This window comes from Trichomycterus rosablanca, chromosome 23 (assembly GCF_030014385.1).
Source record: "Trichomycterus rosablanca isolate fTriRos1 chromosome 23, fTriRos1.hap1, whole genome shotgun sequence".
Taxonomy (NCBI): domain Eukaryota; kingdom Metazoa; phylum Chordata; class Actinopteri; order Siluriformes; family Trichomycteridae; genus Trichomycterus; species Trichomycterus rosablanca.
The window spans coordinates 14,928,218-14,945,925 of NC_086010.1; the positions used below are offsets into that span (position 1 = coordinate 14,928,218).

General features: G+C 43.6%; 1 protein-coding gene across 1 annotated transcript in view; it reads left to right on the forward strand.

The window, feature by feature from the left end:
* The window catches only part of LOC134301329 (catenin delta-2-like), a 190,598-nt gene that overhangs the window by 150,827 nt on the left and 22,063 nt on the right, over positions 1–17,708 (forward strand). Inside the window, exons 12-13 of the mRNA XM_062985993.1 lie at positions 8,117–8,354; positions 9,423–9,507. Of these exons, the coding sequence (XP_062842063.1) occupies positions 8,117–8,354; positions 9,423–9,507 (323 nt within the window). The remainder of the gene's footprint in view (positions 1–8,116; positions 8,355–9,422; positions 9,508–17,708) is intronic.

A 17,708-nucleotide genomic window follows, 5' to 3' on the forward strand; every position in this document is an offset into this window, starting at 1 on the left:
CCCAAATCCTAACCTTTAACCCAAACTTTAGCCTAGTGGGTAGAGCTTTGGGCTATCAACTGAAAGGTTGAGAGTTCTAATCCCAGCTCCCAATCACCAAATTTTACCGTTCGTAATGTGAATTTGGCTTGGTTATGTTAGAATCTGCCAAATCTAGATATGCCCGTCAGACGTCTAGGTATTGAAGTAGTGTATATAATTTAGAACCCAAGATTCCTGCTGCTCAAGAGTCCAATAGTGTAGTTATATAGCTATGGAAGCCCATACATTAAGCTCTCAACAAACAGTTCTTGTGCTAACGTTGTTTCAAAAGGTAGTTTGAAACCAACACTCTAACAGACCACTATGAGGTTGAGCTGTTGTTGCTGCAAGATGGATTTGCACTATTGGATTTGATGCACATGCTAGCGAGGATTTGACTTAAATGGGTAGAAAGGCGGTCCACAATTATTTGGTCAGGGCATCCAGAGAGCAAGATGCCCACCCAGTCGAATCCGTCTCTTCTTTTCTTTTGGCATCACGGCATAGTCAAACATAACATCAAAAGAAAAGCAACGCCCTAATGATGACATTTAAGGAAATAGCACTTCATCTCTACCGTATTAAAGCAATATTTCTCATATTCTCAGCCCACCTTTCTTCTCCTCTCTGCCAGTCGCTGCTCCCTCTTTCATAGCATTTGCCAGGTGGTGCCTATTTAATTGAAGCCTTAAAGGATGATTTTACTCGAGGCTGCCTTTTCAAACTTGTTCTTTTTATCCTATCTGACTGACATTAAAGGTGGTAATGGGAAGACATTTTGCAGGTGAGAAATCCACTTTGCCTTCTTTCCCCATTTTGGCTGGGCACAGTGGCAGTCGATTTTCAATTCGACTCTCTGCCTGACCTTTATTAATAGGTGTAGCACCAAATCGAGTGTTGTTTTGCTACTATCTCCTTATGAAGTCAGAAGAAAAGACGGTGCTGGGACATTTTGTTCTTTAATATGTCATCAAAGGTATAACACTGGCCCTTTGGGCACAGTACTTTACCTAATGATGTACCTAAAATTAATGCTCCTTTACTGAGAGTACCAATGATGTCTTCCTGCCATGGTTAAATATCATACACTGATCAGCCATAACATTAAAACCACCTTGTTTCAACACTCACTGTCCATTTAATCAGCTCCACTTGCCATATAGAAGCATTTTGTAGCTCTACAATTACTGACTGTAGTCCATCTGTTTCTCTGCATGCTTTGTTAGCTCCCTTTCATGCTGTTCTTCAATGGTAAGGACCCCCACAGGACCTTCACAAAGTAGGTATTATTTGGGTGCTGGATCATTCTCAGCACTGCAGTGACACTGACATGGTGGTGGTGTGTTAGTGTGTGTTGTGCTGGTATGAGTGGATCAGACACAGCAATGCCGATGGAGTTTTTAAACACATCAATGTCACTGCTGGACTGAGAATAGTCCACCAACCAAAAATATTCAGCCAACAGTGCCCCATGGGCAGTGTCCTGTGACCACTGATGAAGGTCTAGAAGATGACCAACTCAAACAGCAGCAAGAGATGAGTGATCGTCTCTGACTTTACATCTACAAGGTGGACCAACTAGGTAGGAGTGTGTAATAGAAGGTATTTAACACACACTAACACACCACCACCATGTCATCGTCAATCCAGTGCTGAGAATGATCCACCAACCAAATAATACCTACTCTGTAGTGATCCTGTGGGGGTCCTGACCCTTAAAGAACAGCATGAAAGGGGGCTAACAAAGCATGTAGAGAAACAGATGGACTACAGTCAGTAATTGTAGAACTACAAAGTGCTTCTATATGGTAAGTGGAGCTGATAAAATGGACAGTGAGTAGAAACAAGGAGGTGGTTTTAATGTTATGGCTGATCTTACTCCTAACATCAACAGAGGTGGAGAAAAGAGGCTGTAGAGGGAGAAATATGCAAATCCCTTCCAATCTTTCTTTGAGTTTAATTGTTTTCAAACATTTAGATTTCGTCACGCATTTGTGGACAAACTGGAGATCCTCTGATCATCTTTGCTCATCAAAGACTCAGCCTTTCCTGGATGCTACTTTTGTACCAAATCATGATTACAATCACCTTTTTGGACACAGAGGTCAAAGGCGTAGGACAATGTCGTGTTTCCTTTCTCTCTGTGTCAAGGGGGCTACTTCCCCGACCAACTGCTCTCTTAGGAAGAGCCGTGGGGCGAATGTATTTTTGGAGCTCTTTCACTGTTTTCGATGATGACCCAGGCCTGCGTGGCCTGATTGCCTATTTCGTGCTAGGACGGGCTTTTACACTTGGAAGGCTTAGTACTCGACTCTGATTACCACAGAGCCCTCATCTCGCTGAGAGCATTTCGAAGAGCCACTTCACCAAGTCAAGGTTGGCCAAAGAGTCGCCCACAATACCTAGATGACACAATCGTGTAGCGAAACTGTGGGGTTCGTCCCGTAAAGAGACCCTTCAGATCAGTGACAATAGGGGCAAATGTGTCATTTAGATCACTCTTGAATCTTCATCTTTAGCTGTGCTTCTATTTCTGATAGTCACATTCACCTTGATGTCTGTGGAGAAATAAATTGGATGCCACTTTAATTAAAGGCCATATTGAATATCATATCAAGTACTATGAACAGATCCATAGTGTTATAATTCAGTTTATTGAGTCATTCATGATTCATGGCTAGAGTCGTTTGTTTGCTGTAGATGTAATAAGTAGACAGGTAGGGAATACATGTATTGACCCTTTTATAATATTATTAGATTTTTATGATTCTTCCTGTTCATAGAGAGTTGTTACAGAACTTTTAACTTCACAATAAAATTGCTATGAGCTTTAGCAGCTAACAACTTTAGCAGAGCAGAAACCATCATTCAGTCATTTATAATCATCAAATAATAACAAGGTTCTAAAATGTTGCTTCTGTCCAGCTTTTCTGGAATGTGTTGTGGGAATTAATGTATATTTATTAAAAAAATATATACAGCGGTACCTTGTAACTTGATGTCCCCCAAACTCGATGCCTTTCGTCGAGAAATTTGTACCCTTAAACTCGATTTAGCTGTATTTTTTCCTTGTTTCACTTTTAAACTTGTCTTAGAGCTCAGGGTGCTGAGAAATTGTAAGAATCAGTTTTTCCAAAGGAGTCTAAAATGCTTATCGTTAAAAAAGCTTAATGTGACTTAATGAATTAAAAGAACGACATAGAAACACTAAACCTCTCTTAATTATTACTGCTCATAGGTTCTCTTAAATAATGAAATTCCTTGTTTGTTGTTTTAGTACAATGTCACATTAAGCTTTGTGCACCGTCACACTTCATAGGAAATAACAGCACAGGAAATAACTGTACATTTGTAAATGTATTGTCAAAATAGTATCGAAACTCATAACTGGTGCAGTTGTGATCTCTGCTGGCTGATTGATGGCACCTGCACAGAGTTGAAGAATAATGATGATCGGGGTGTGGCTCTCCGTGCACAAGGTTGATCCACATATGAACTCGCCTCGTGCAGGTGAAAAGATGCAGTCGGTACTGCACACGTGTTGGAGGGGGCGTGTCAGTTGCAAAGCTCCTCAGTCAGCAGTGGAGGGTTGTATCGGTAGAGGTGAAGCATAAAGCAATCAGGGTACTTGGATACGACTAGATTGGGAGAGAAAATTGGGGGGGAAATTGGAGAATATATATATTATATCTTGAATCTTGAAATGCATTTTCTCCCAATTTGGATATGCCTAATGTCCCTGTGACAAGCTCGACCAAACAATAGAAGTCACTGTTGCACAGCAATTTGTTGATTCCCCCTACGCCTCCTTTTTCGTTATGATTGGCGGCACCTTAGAGACTCTGAAGTAAGACTTGGGTCTCGGCGGTATTAAGACTGACGCACCACCCGAGCACTTTGGGGTTTGTTTGTTTTTCTCATAACTTATTTTTAATAAGACCTGCTAGACTGGATAGAAAATAGGCAAATATTACAAAATTGTTCTGATTAATAATTCATCAAACCTAATTATTTTACAAGAATAAAAAGATCAGCAGCGAATTGCAGCTAATAAATAAATGATTAAATGAAAAAAAATATGCATTTGAGCAGCTTTTCCATTTATCATGGTGCAGTGACCATGTCTATGACCATGTTCTTAATTAAAGGTGCTTTTTATAATCACCCTGCACGTTCTCACTTTCCACGCATACAAAGCCTTGCAAAAGTATTCACCCTGGTTCTGGTGCAACCAATTACCTTCAGAAGTCACATAATTAGTGAAATAAAGTCCACCTGTGTGCAATCTAAGTGTCACGTGATCTGTCAGTATATGTACACCTTTTTTGAAAAGCCCCAGAGGCTGCAACACCACTAACCAAACATCATCAAGAACTAGGAGCTCTCCAAACAAGTCAGGGACAAAGTTGTTGAGAAGTCAGGGTTGGGTTAGAGCACCATCAAATCCATCATCAAATGGAAAGAACATGGTACCATAACAAACCTGCCAAGAGGGGGCTGCCCACCACAACTCACAGACCGGGCAAGAAGGGCATTAATCAGAGAGGCAGCACAGAGACCAAAGATTTGCCAAAAGGCATGTGGGAGACTCCCCAAATGTATGGAGGAAGGTGCTCCGGTCAGATGAGACTAAAATTCTACTTTTCGGCCACCAAGGAAAACGCTGTCTGGTGCAAACCCAACACCCCAAGAACACCATCCCGACAGTGAAACATGGTGGCGGCAGCATCATGCTGTGGGGATGTTTTTCAGCAGCAGGGACTGAGAAACTGGTCATAATCATGGGAAAGATGGATGGTGCTAAATACAGGGATATTCATGAGCAAAACCTGTTTCAGTCTGCCAGTGATTTGAGACTGGGGCGGAGGTTTACTTTCCAGCAGGACAATGACCCTAGGCATACTTCCAAAGCAACACTCGAGGGGTTTACAAACCTGCCAAGACGGGGCCGCCCACCTAACCTAACTAACTTCAAAACCTAAAATCTAACTTTAGATTCTTTCCCAGAAGCTAATCGTAATGGACAGATTTTCTTTGATCCCAGCCAGCAGCAAAGAAAATAATAGATTAAAGGCACTGTACATTATTCAGGGTTTCACCTTTAATCTAAAGAAACAGGAAGACGTTATTATTATTCGCTCGCTTCTTCAGATCAGTTTAAGCCGCTTGTTTCCTAAAATATGAGCTTATTTTCCACTCAGCTTCATTCAGATGGAAAAAATATCCTTTTTTGGTTTGTTTCGTTGGATGAAAGCCGTTATATTGTCCTCTCGGGCAAGAAAGAGCATCTCGCCTGCGAGAACAAGATAAGCCGACACCAATTAACTCCGAACTCACTGATGAGAAATTGAGGCCCACAGAAATGATGTCTGTTCCCCCCCCCCCCCCCCCCCCCCATCTGAGTTAAATTTAGAAAAGTACTGAGAATTTAACCAGTTTTGATTAAATTAATTACCTATAACTATTGTACCAAGTGGCAGCAGGGGTCAAAGTACAGGGCAAAAAGCATGTAGACTCAAGAACATCTCATTTACACTGATCAGCCATATCATTAACACCACCTGTACATTTTATCAGCTCTACTTACCATATAGAAGCACTTTGTAGTTCTACAATTACTGACTGTAGTCCATCTTGTTCCTCTGCATGCTTTGTTAGCCCCTTTTCACCCTGTTCTTCAATGGTCAGGACCCCCACAGGACCACTACAGAGCAGGTATTATTTAGTGGATCATTCTCAGCACTGCAGTAACACTGACATAGTGGTGGTGTGTTAGTGTGTGTCCACTCACTGTCCACTCTGTTAGACGCTCTTACCTAGTCAGTCGACCTTGTAGATGTAAAGTCAGAGACAATCGCTCATCTACTGCTGCTGTTTGAGTTGGTCATCTTGTAGACCTTCATCAGTGGTCACAGGACGCAGCCCACGGGGTGCTCTTGGCTGGATATTTTTGGTTGGTGGACTATTCTCAGTCCAGCAGTGACAGTGAGGTGTTTAAAAACTCCATCAGCGCTGCTGTGTCTTATCCACTCATACCAGCACAACACACACTAACACACCACCACCATGTCAGTGTCATGGCAGTGCTGAGAATGACCCACCACCTTAATAATACCTGCTCTGTAGTGGTCCTGTGGGGGTCCTGACCATTGAAGAACAGCATAAAAGGGGGCTAAGAAAGCATGCAGAGAAACAGATGGACTACAGTCAGTAATTGTAGAACTACAAAGTGCTTCTATATGGTAAGTGGAGCTGATAAAATGGACAGTGAGTGTAGAAACAAGAAGGTGGTTTTAGTGTTATGGCTGATTGGTGTATATATGACAGATAAAAGCATTATATTTTACTCTAGTGGCAGAAACCAATGTTTGCATTTTGGTCATTTAATTATCGACCAGGTGGCACAATGGTCTAATGCCCACCACCACTGAAGATCTCAAGATCACAAGTTCCTCTCACAGGCATAACTGGCCAATAGCACCCATGGGGATTCAAACCCTGGATTCCTGCAGTAGGCTAGAGTAATGTCATATCTACAGGTACATCATGTATATTCCTTATGACACCAGCTGATCCTTTTGCTGTTACTTTCAATGACTTGTATTATTTTGTTATTTAAATCATCCTCCTCTTCTGTTTCTTTAATGTCAGATTCTTCTCCAGCCCTCCCAAAGTGTTCCTTATTAAACACCGTGAGTCATTTAACTGAACCCGGTACAGTACGCCCCCTGATAACAGCCTATAAAACTGAGCATGATGTTCCTCTGGCTTATTCTCCTTTCACAGCATGAACCATAGTGTGACAGGTGTATTACCCAGATAAGAACATTGTTTCTTATAACCTCTTTGTTTTCAGGTAATATGAATGGAGGTGGACAGGGTAGCCAAAAATGCTTGAGTAAAAATACCTTGACTTGGATCTCAACTGACAGGGTTTGGAAGCTGGGGTCAGAGCGCAGGGTCAGCCATTGTACGGTGCCCCTGGAGCTTAGAGGGCCTTGCTCAAGGACCCAACAGTGGCTGCATGGAAGAGCTGGGATTCGAACTTTTAACCTTTCAATTGATAGCCCAAGGCTACCACTGTCCAAAGAAACTCTGCACAGAGCCTTGACCTCAACCTCATTAAATACATTTGGGATGAATTGCAGTACTGAATGCAAACTGTTACCAGTCAAATAAAAGCAGTGCATGTTCCGAAACCTTGTGGAAAGCCCTGCTGCAGTCATAAATGATGGAATGCTACGTATTACAAGCCCTACAAGCTCATGGTCATACACTGATCAGCCATAGCATTAAAACCACCTCCTTGTTTCTACACTCACTGTCCATTTTATCAGCTCCACTTGCACCATATAGGAGCACTTTGTAGTTCTACAATTACTGACTGTAGTCCATCTGTTTCTCTGCATGCTTTGTTAGCCCCTTTTCATGCTGTTCTTCAATGGTCAGGACTCTCCCAGTCCATTCTCAGCACTGCAGTGACACTGACATGGTGGTGGTGTGTTAGTGTGTGTTGTGCTGGTATGAGTGGATCAGATATAGCAGCGCCGATGGAGTGTTTAAACAGATGAGCAATCGTCTCTGACTTTACATTTACAAGATGGACCAACTAGGTAGGAGTGTCTAATAGAGTGGACAGTGAGTGGACACGGTATTTAAAAACTCATACCAGCACAACACACACTAACACACCACCACCATGTCAGTGTCACTGCAGTGCTGAGAATGATCCACCACCTAAATAATACCTGCTCTGTAGTGGTCCTGTGGGGGTCCTGACCATTGAAGAACAGGGTGAAAGCAGGTTAAAAGGATGCAAAGAAACAGATGGTCTACAGTCAGTAATTGTAGAACTACAAAGTGCTTCTATGTGGTCAGTGGAGCTGATAAAATGGACAGTGAGTGTAGAAACAAGGAGGTGGTTTTAATGTTATGGCTGAGTCTGGTTTCTCTGAAGGTTTCTTGCTGTAATTTTAAGGAAGTTTTTCCTTGCCACTGTTGCCCTTGGCTTGCTCAACTGGGGTTTTTGGTCTGTCTGTCCTGAATTCATTGATTTGCATTTATAAGATTTATTATCTATTTTTTTCATTCCTAGGAAAGTATGCCATGAGGGACCTGGTCCACCGACTGCCAGGAAGCAACAACACCGGCAGCAGCAGCGGTAATGGCACTGCCAACAGCACAATGAGCAAAACCATGTCGGACGACACGGTGACGGCGATCTGCTGCGCCCTGCACGAGGTCATCACCAAGAACATGGAGAACACCAAGGGCCTAAGAGATGCCGGTGGCATCGAGAAGCTTATTGGGATCGCCAGGAGCAAAGGAGATAAGTGAGTCTAGTACCAAGGTTATTTCTATGCTAGAGATTATACACTATATGTACACTATATAGCCCAAATTATCTGGACGCCTGATTCAGAGCTACATCATTATAGTCATTATAATGCTATAATGATCGCACACCAGTGCTAGGACTCTAAACAGCCGGCTGGTGACCCCAGCAGACAAAATTGGCCACTAATCTGCCAGGTGGGACAAGACTGAAATAAAAAGAGGGTGGGGTCTTTGATGCTGTGTGATAATCTTGATTAGTAGCCCCAGGTACAGAAGTGGAGGAACGTGGAGATCAGTATCAATCCGTGCAGTGATACTGACATGGTGACGGTGTGTTAGTGTGTGTTGTGCTGGTATGAGTGGATCAGACACAGCAGTGTTCTTAAATACCGTGTCCACTCACTGTCCACTCTATTAGACTCTCCTAGCTAGTTGGTCCACCTTGTAGATGTAAAGTCAGAGACGATCGCTCAGGTCATCTTCTAGACCTTCATCAGTGGTCACTGGTCGCTGCCTACAGGGCGCTGTTGGCTGGATATATTTTTGGTTGGTGGATTATTCTCAGTCCAGCAGTGACAGAATTGCTGTGTCTTATCCACTCATACCAGCACAACACACACAAACACCCCACCATCATGTCAGTGTCACTGCAGTGCTGAGAATGATCCACCACCCAAATGATACCTGCTCTGTAGTGGTCCTGGGAGAGTCCTGACCATTGAAGAACAGCATGAAAGGGGGCTAACAAAGCATGCAGAGAAACAGATGGACTACAGTCAGTAATTGTAGAACTACAAAGTGCTTCTATATGGTAAGTGGAGCTGATAAAATGGACAGTGAGGGTGGAAACAAGGAGGTGGTTTTAATGTTATGGCTGATCGATAAATGCCAGCATCTGGCTAATCTTTGCCGATTGTGTCTGTTAAGCCCTCCACTAGGTAGGTAGTACCAGTGAGACTCGAAGATTGCGATAAAAAATCTGACCCTTCTAAGTGTTTATAATATTTTAATAATAATGTTGCTCATTTATTCTCTTCTCTTATTGGTGGTTTATTGTTTTTCAGACATTCGCCCAAGGTGGTGAAAGCAGCGTCTCAGGTCCTAAGCAGCATGTGGCAGTACAGAGATCTGCGTAGTCTTTACAAGAAGGTACGACACCATCACAGAACTTGGCACTATATGATTACTGACACGTCCTGAACCCGGGGAGGACAGTAAAAATTCAATAAGGCCGTACCTAAATAATTGACCCCAGCCAAGCAACGTCTAGCTCTGAAAACTATCAGTGTGTCAGAAAGTCTACAGACGTAATTCAGCATTTATTCCGGCTCTGCCTGTCATCACCGAAAAGCCTATTGAGTAGAAACGTAGCCAAATAGTGAATATTTACAGAAAATATCCAATCAATGAACATTCATTGGGCTCCTCGCTATTGTGCGACTCCGTTCAGTCTGTACGCCTCATTACTTGCGTGAAGCGAGTCTGTCTAATGAAAAGCCGGGCCTTCGCTGGAGCAGGACTAAGTGGTTGAGAACAATACGGGCACAGGAGGAGAACACCGACGCGGATTGACGTCGTGCAATGAGACATCCAGCAGTCATGGTCAGCACTCGAGTCGACTGTTGAAGTGCAGATTTTGTTGCCTTGCTGTCTGATTTTCTACCTGTACGTTTAACTAGTATTATTGAGACTTTTGAAACTTACTTTGTCTAGGCAGAAATTTAAAGACGTGGAGAAAAAATCAAACCCCAAATCAGAAGTTGGGACAGTATGGAAAATGCATAGAATAAAAAAACATAAAAAACATAGTTTCTTACATTTACTTTGGCTTTTATTTGATTGCAGACAGGATGAACCTGAGATATCGTCGTCATTGTCGCATTTTTCCTTTCAAAATTCTCCACACATTCTCTATTGGGGACAGGTCAGGACTGCAGGCAGGCCAGTCCAGTACCCATACACTCTTCTTCCGCAGCCATGCCTTTGTAATGTGTGCCTGGTTGAAAAATGCATGTCTTGAAGGCAGCACATGTTGCTCTAAGATCTCAATGTACTTTTCTGCATTAATGCTGCCAACACAGAAGTGTAAATGACCTTCACTATGGGCACTATGGGCACCCATACCATGACAGTCCCTGGCTTTTGTTCCTCATAACAGTCTGGATGGCCCTTTTCATCTTTGGTCCAAAAAAGACCTGGAATGCTGATTCATCTGACCACAATACACGTTTCCACTGTGTGATGGTCCATCCTAGATGCCTCAGAACCCAGAGAAGTCGATGCCGCTTCTGGACATGGTTAACATAAGGCTTCTTTTTTGCATAGTACAGTTTTAAGTGTCATTTGTGCATGTAACTCTGTATTGTAGTGCTTGACAAAGGTTTGCCAAAGTAATTCCTCACCCATGTGGTCATATCAGCTATTGTTAAGTGGCGGTTCTTGATGCCGTCTGAGGGATGGAAGATCACGGGCGTTCAGCTTAAGCTTGCGCCCTTGGCCTTTACGCACTGAAATTCCTCCTGATTCCTTGAATCATTTAATGATATTATGCACTGTAGAGGGAGGAATATGCAAATCGCTTCCAATCTTTGTTTGAGGTTCATTGTTTTTAAACAAACTGGAGATCCTCTTGCCATCTTTGCTCATCAAAGACTGAGTATTTTCACCTCGTTACTAAACCTAAATCGCCCCCGTCCCAACTTTTTTTGGAATGTGTTCCAGGCCTGAAATGCAGGAATTGATGTTTATTAATAAGTGAAATGAAGTTGAGCAGACAGAACATGAAATATCTCAGGTTCATCCTGTCTGCAATTAGATAAAAGTCAAACTAAATGTAAGGAACACTGTGTTTTTATTTTATTAGTTGGGGTTGTTAATGCAAATGAATTCCATTGGATACAATTTGAGCCAAACAGTATTAAGGCTTGAAAAATGAAATCACTAAATAATAGGCTAATATTTTGAACGTTTGAACCATACGATAAACGGTTAACAGACTGAGTGGGGGGTACTGGGTACTCTCTACTGTTTGTAGAGACACAATGTAGAGGAGAAACATGATGTTCCCTGACCTTTTCAGACAGTGAGTCCAACTCCACCATGCTCGACTGCACAGAGCTCTGACGTTTCTCCTGAACTGACTTCTGCGCTGTCCGAACGCCTGGATTTTGGTACAAGAACTTACAGTTCAGTGTTTCCCTGAGTGTTTATTAGATCGCAGGCTTTTTAACTAGTCCTGCAACAGAAGTACCAGATATATCAACCAGGCAAGTGAATAACACTGATTAGACGGAATATATTAGTGGGTGGGATGTATTAGACAGCCAGTGAACATTTTATCCTCAACGTTGATGTGTTAGAAGCAGGAAAAATGGTGTACAAAAGTGGTCCAAGGAAGGAACAGTGGTAAACCGACGACAGAGTCATGAACGGCCAAGGCTCATTGATGCACGTGGGAAGGGAAGGCTGGCCCGTGTGGTCCGATCCAACAGATGAGATACTGTAGCTCAGATTGCTGGATGTTTAATATGCAGGTCCATTATCTCTTATTAGGGTTTAATTGGGTTGTAATCCCAGGACTACAACGTATTTAGTTTGTCTTTTATATACACCAGGTCAAACCTTTCTGTTTGCAAGGCTGGGGCGCTAGGTGGCACAGTGGGATGCTCCCCTACCACACCAATGCTGGGATTCTAAGCTTTCCGACTTCGAATTTCAGCTCTGTTACCAGTCCACGGGTGCCCCCCATGATGCATGATTGGTGGTGCCTGCAGCAGACAAAATTGGCCTCTAGTCTGTTGTGTGGGAAGAGACTGGACTTAAAAGGGGGTGGGGTCTTTGATGCTGTGTTAGGTGGCACACAGGATATTCCGCTACCACACCAGCGCTGGGATTCTAAACTCTTCAAAACTCTCTGTTACTAGTCGACTGGGCACCCCCCAGAATGCACGATTGGCAGTGCCTGCAGTAGACCAAATTGGCCACTAGTCTGCTGTGTGGGAAAATACCAGAGTAAAAAGGGGTTGGGGTCTTCAATGCTGTGTTAGGTGGCACACAGGATATTCCACTAGCACACCAGTGCTGGAATTCTAAACTCCAAGTTTGAGTTTCAGCTCTGTTACCGGTCCACTGGGTGCCCCCCCAGGATGCACGATTGGCAGTGCCTGCAGGAGACAAAATTGGCCACTAGTCTGCTGGGTGGGAAAAGACCAGAGTAAAAAGAGGTTGGGGTGTTCGATGCTGTGTTAGGTGGCACACAGGATATTCCACTAGCACACCAGTGCTGGGATTCTATACTCCGAGTTTGAATTTCAGCTGTTACCAGCACGATTGGCAGTGCCTGCAGCAGACCAAATTGGCCACTAGTCTGCTGGGTGGGGTCTTCGACATTGTGTTAGGAATGTCCACCAGCAGCAGTAGATAAATCAGTGCCTAAATGCCTCCTCAGACGAAGTCCTGAACTGCACTCCATCATCTGTAACTGATCCTGACAGGTGAATTGACACACTTATGCCACCCTGCAGGTTAAGGGCATCAACAACAGACTGACAGATAACCCGGTCGCAAAGTATAGGCAGAGTTATCTGCCATGCTATTCATCATAAAGAGAACTTATATTGGGTTTTTGAAGGCCTGCACGTTCCTTTCATTCTCCCCTATTTCAGCTTCTTCCTCTCACTGTACCAGCTTATCTATGCTTAATGTCATCATCCTTAATGTCACCAGGCTGGCATTAAAGAAAGGCCACTCCGCCTCCATTCGGATTGCTATTATTAACATTTGCAGGGTGCCCCGCGTCTCATCTTGTCAGGTTGTGAGGACAGTTATTTCACGAGGTTGTGGCCTTCTTCACCCGGTGTCTCAGACAGAAGGTGTAGCTCAGGCTGCCGTGTCGACCCAGGTGTCAAGTTGTGGGTGCAGATAAGCCAAGAAAAGAAACTATATGTGGTTTGCGATCAAATTATGACAGTATCTAAAGCTTCGAGTCTTCCCAGGACTAGAGTGGGCTAACATGCTTGGCACAACCTTGAACCTTCTCTAGAGGTGAAGATCTGGAACTATTAGGTACCCGGGCAAGAAGGGACTTAGGCAGGTCAAGGAGGAAAGAACACTCTAGTCAAGGAAATGTGGAGCAATGGGAAATTGTTGGATGGAAAACCATCTGTGCGACACTGGATAAGTCAGGCTCTTATAGCAGTGTGGCAAGATAATAGCAACTCTTGAGTAAAACGTATATGGCAGCTAAACTGTCCTCTGGTCTGATGGGACAACCATCAACCATTTGAACCCTTTGGGCAAGGCAGCAAGCAATATGTCTGGGGCCTCTACAAAGTATTAAGCAGTTGTTTATACTTATACTTATTCATTATGGTTGATTAGGTATAGATTAATGGGTATGTAAGCGTGCACGCTGGCCACTAGGTGAATGCATGGTCATAGGGATCAAAATGAAGAACGAGGTGGCAACAAGGTGAGGGCCAGAGTGAGTTTATTAAGTCCATTAAGATGACACCCATCAGGGAATACCGTTTCCATGAAAAGGTGTACATGGTCTGCAACAATGCTCAGGTAGGTTTCCCAAGGTTTCCCAGCAGAACATTGCCCAAAGCATCACACTGCCTCCGCCGGCTTGCCTTCTTCCCATAGTGCATCCTGGTGCCATGTTTTCCCCAGGTAAGATGACACCCATCAGGTGTCATCTTACATGGCACACGCACCCGACCATCCACGTGATGTAAAACAAAATGTGATTCATCAGACACGGCCACCTTCCTCCATTGCTGTGTGGTCCAGTTCTGATGCTCACCTGCCCATTGTTGGCGCTTTCGGCAGTGGACAGGGGTCAGCATGGGCACCCTGACACCTTTCTATCAGAACCAACATTAACTTCTTCAGCAATCTGAGCTACAGTAGCTCGTCTGTTGGATCTGTCGCCGGGTTACCACTGTTCCTTCCTTGGACCACTTTTGATAGATACTGACCACTGCAGACACCCCACAAGAGCTGCAGTTTTGGAGATGCTCCGACCCAGTCATCTAGCCATCACAATTTGAGGATAAAATGTTCCCTTCTGCCTACTATATCCCACCCACTAACAGGTGCCGTGATGAAGAGATAATGCTATAGATATATGCTCAAAATGCCCCCAACATTTCTTCTGCTCTCTTACTGGGAAAGTGAAGAAGAGCAGCACTAACAAGCTCAGTGCTGTGAGACGTCCTATTGGTGTGAAACCAGCCAAAGCCAGACCTGGAGATCTTTATTATTAATCTCTGCCCTTGGCTTTCCCAGGCACACATTTCCTAGCACAACCATTGAACCAAAATGACATTATTTCTGCATTTATTGCTCCTTGTGCTCTTATCTAAATGAGAATTAAGTCAGCATGTCATGCATCAGGGTGGAATTAACACATACACATTAAAAATAAGCCTTTTGGACCGTGCATTGATCGCTGAGTAATGTGTTTCACCCTCTGTCCTATTTGCTATTCATCCTGTGTGGAACCAGAACTCCGGCTTTTAATACGTCCTTCAAAGTCCATCAATCAAAAGCACATTAGGGTGGCATCGCTAATGAAGAATGGGAAGAGTTATGAGATCATGGAATTAGGATTTCTTTGAAATACAGTCTTGCTTTTAAATAGATGAACCATTGAACTTGAAACTTAAAAGCCATCCTTGCATTCTCCTTTACGAAATGACGTATTCATGCTGTGTTCCTGAGACACGCTCTCTTGTTTACGGCATTTACACTGATCAGCCATAACATTAAAACCACCTTCATGTTTCTACACTCACTGTCCATTTTGTCAGCTCCACTTACCATATAGGAGCACCTTGTAATTCTACAATTACTGACTGTAGTTCATCTGTTTCTCTGCATGCTTTGTTAACCCCCTTTCATGCTGTTCTTCAATGGTCAGGACCACCACATGTGCTGGTATGAGTGGATAAGACACAGCAGCGCTGCTGGAGTTTTTAAACACCTCACTGTCACTGCTGGACTGAGAATAGTCCACCAACCAAAAACATCCAGCCAACAGAGCCCCGTGGGCAGCATCCAACTCAAACAGCAGCAATAGATGAGTGATCGTCTCTGACTTTACATCTACAAGGTGGACCAACTAGGTAGGAGTGTCTAATAAAGTGGACAGTGAGTGGACATGGTATTTAAAAACTCCAGCAGCGCTGCTGTGTCTGATCCACTCATACCAGCACAACACACACTAACACACCACCACCATGTCAGTGTCACTGCAGTGCTGAGAATGATCCTTCACCTAAATAATACCTGCTCTGTAGTGGTCCTGACCAGTGAAGAACAGGGTGAAAGGAGGTTACAAATGTATGTAAAGAAACAGATGGACTACAGTCAGTAATTGTAGAACTACAAAGTGCTTCTATATGGTAAGTGGAGCTGATAAAATGGACAGTGAGTGTAGAAACAAGGAGGTGGTTTTAATGTTATGGCTGATTTTATCCAAAGCGACTTACAGTTACAGATACAACTGAATACAGTTTGAGCAATTGAGGGTTAAGGACCTTGCTCAAGGGCCCAACAGAGGCTACTTGGCAATAGTGTGGCTTGAACCAGCAGCCTTCTGATTACTAGTCCAGTATCTTAACCTCTGAGCTACCACTGTCCTTAACTATACACACACTCTTAGGGCATTTTTAGTAGATCCAAGTAATAGATCCATGGCTGCATGTCTTTGGACTGTGGGAGGAAACTTGAACTCCCAGTGGAAACCCACACAGTCGCTACGGGCTAAGGTGAGTTTATATAGCGATGTGTACATAAGAATGTGAGCCTATGTTTAGGGGTGTTGGGGTTGTTTACCTTCGGAGGGGGAATAAAATCCCCCCGTTGAAATAGGTTCTTTGGTTTGCAATTGCTGAAATTAGTAAAGAGGTTACCAAAAGTTTATGGACACCTTGATATTTCACGTAACACCTTGCATAGCTAAACAAAAACCTTTAAAAGACCAGGCACAAATTCCATCAGTTCTTCAGCCACGTTCCTTTTTTTAGTTCTTTGCATCTTTGCCCTTGGCCACCTGTCCAATGCAGTTATTCGCAACAGTCCTCGTGTGGTAACAGCTGCGCCTCTTTGCCAGCGGTGCCGCGCTGCAGAAATCCGTCTTGACAGTGAAGGGAAGACGTGCAGAAAGTGGGGCAGCTTTGAACTGCTCGGTGTCAGAAAGCACCCAGCCTTTGATCTAGACTGAAAACTCCTCTCAGATACAGGAGTCTGAGCAAATGTTAAGTTCCCGATCGCTGTCAGGAAAGTCGTGATGCTGAAGCGCGGGGAGAAGACGCGCGTTTGTGTTTGTTCTTTAATTCTGTATGAAAGGCATCAAGTGTTTCAGAAACTCAGCAGGTCTTTTTAACGTCGTTTGTTGGTGTAAAGTGTGTTTGGCAGGGTGTTTGTTTGATGTAAGTGGCTGTAGAGTCTATTAAACACTGTGTGTATTGCTTAGTTATTCTGTTTTCACATAAGAGAAATAGGTTTCTATAGTATAATTTAATATACACTGATCAGCCATAACATTAAAACCACCTCCTGGTTTCTACACACACTGTCCATGTTCTCAGCTCTACTTACCATATAGAAGCATATAGAAGGACTGTAGTCCATCTGTTTTTCTGCATAAATTTTTGGCCTGCTTTCACCCTGTTCTTCAATGGTCAGGACTCTCCCAGGACCACTACAGAGTAGGTAATATTTGGGTGGTGGGTCATTCTCAGCACTGCAGTGACACTGACATGTGTGTGTTGTGCTGGTATGAGTTTTTAAATACCGTGTCCACTCACTGTCCACTCTATTAGACACTCCTACCTAGTTGGTCCACCTTGTAGATGTAAAGTCAGAGACGATCGCACATCTATTGCTGCTGTTTGAGTTGGTCATCTTCTAGACCTTCATCAGTGGTCACAGGATGCTGCCCACGGCGCGCTGTTGGCTGGATGTTTTTGGTTGGTGGACTATTCTCAATCCAGCAGTAAAAGTGAGGTGTTTAAAAACTCTGATCCACTCATACCAGCACAACACACACTAACACACCACCACCATGTCAGTGTCACTGCAGTGCTGAGAATGATCCACCACCTAAATAATACCTGCTCTGTAGTGGTCCTGTGTGGGTCCTGACCATTGAAGAACAACATAAAAAGGGGTTAACAAAGCATGCAGAGAAACAGATGGACTACAGTCAGTAATTGTAGAACTACAAAGTGGAGCTGATATAGTGGACAATGTGTGTAGAAACAATGGGGTGGTCATGAGGTGTTATGCCGGCAGTACCAGTAACCATAAAGCTTCTTGATCTTTTGACAGGAGGCGTTTTC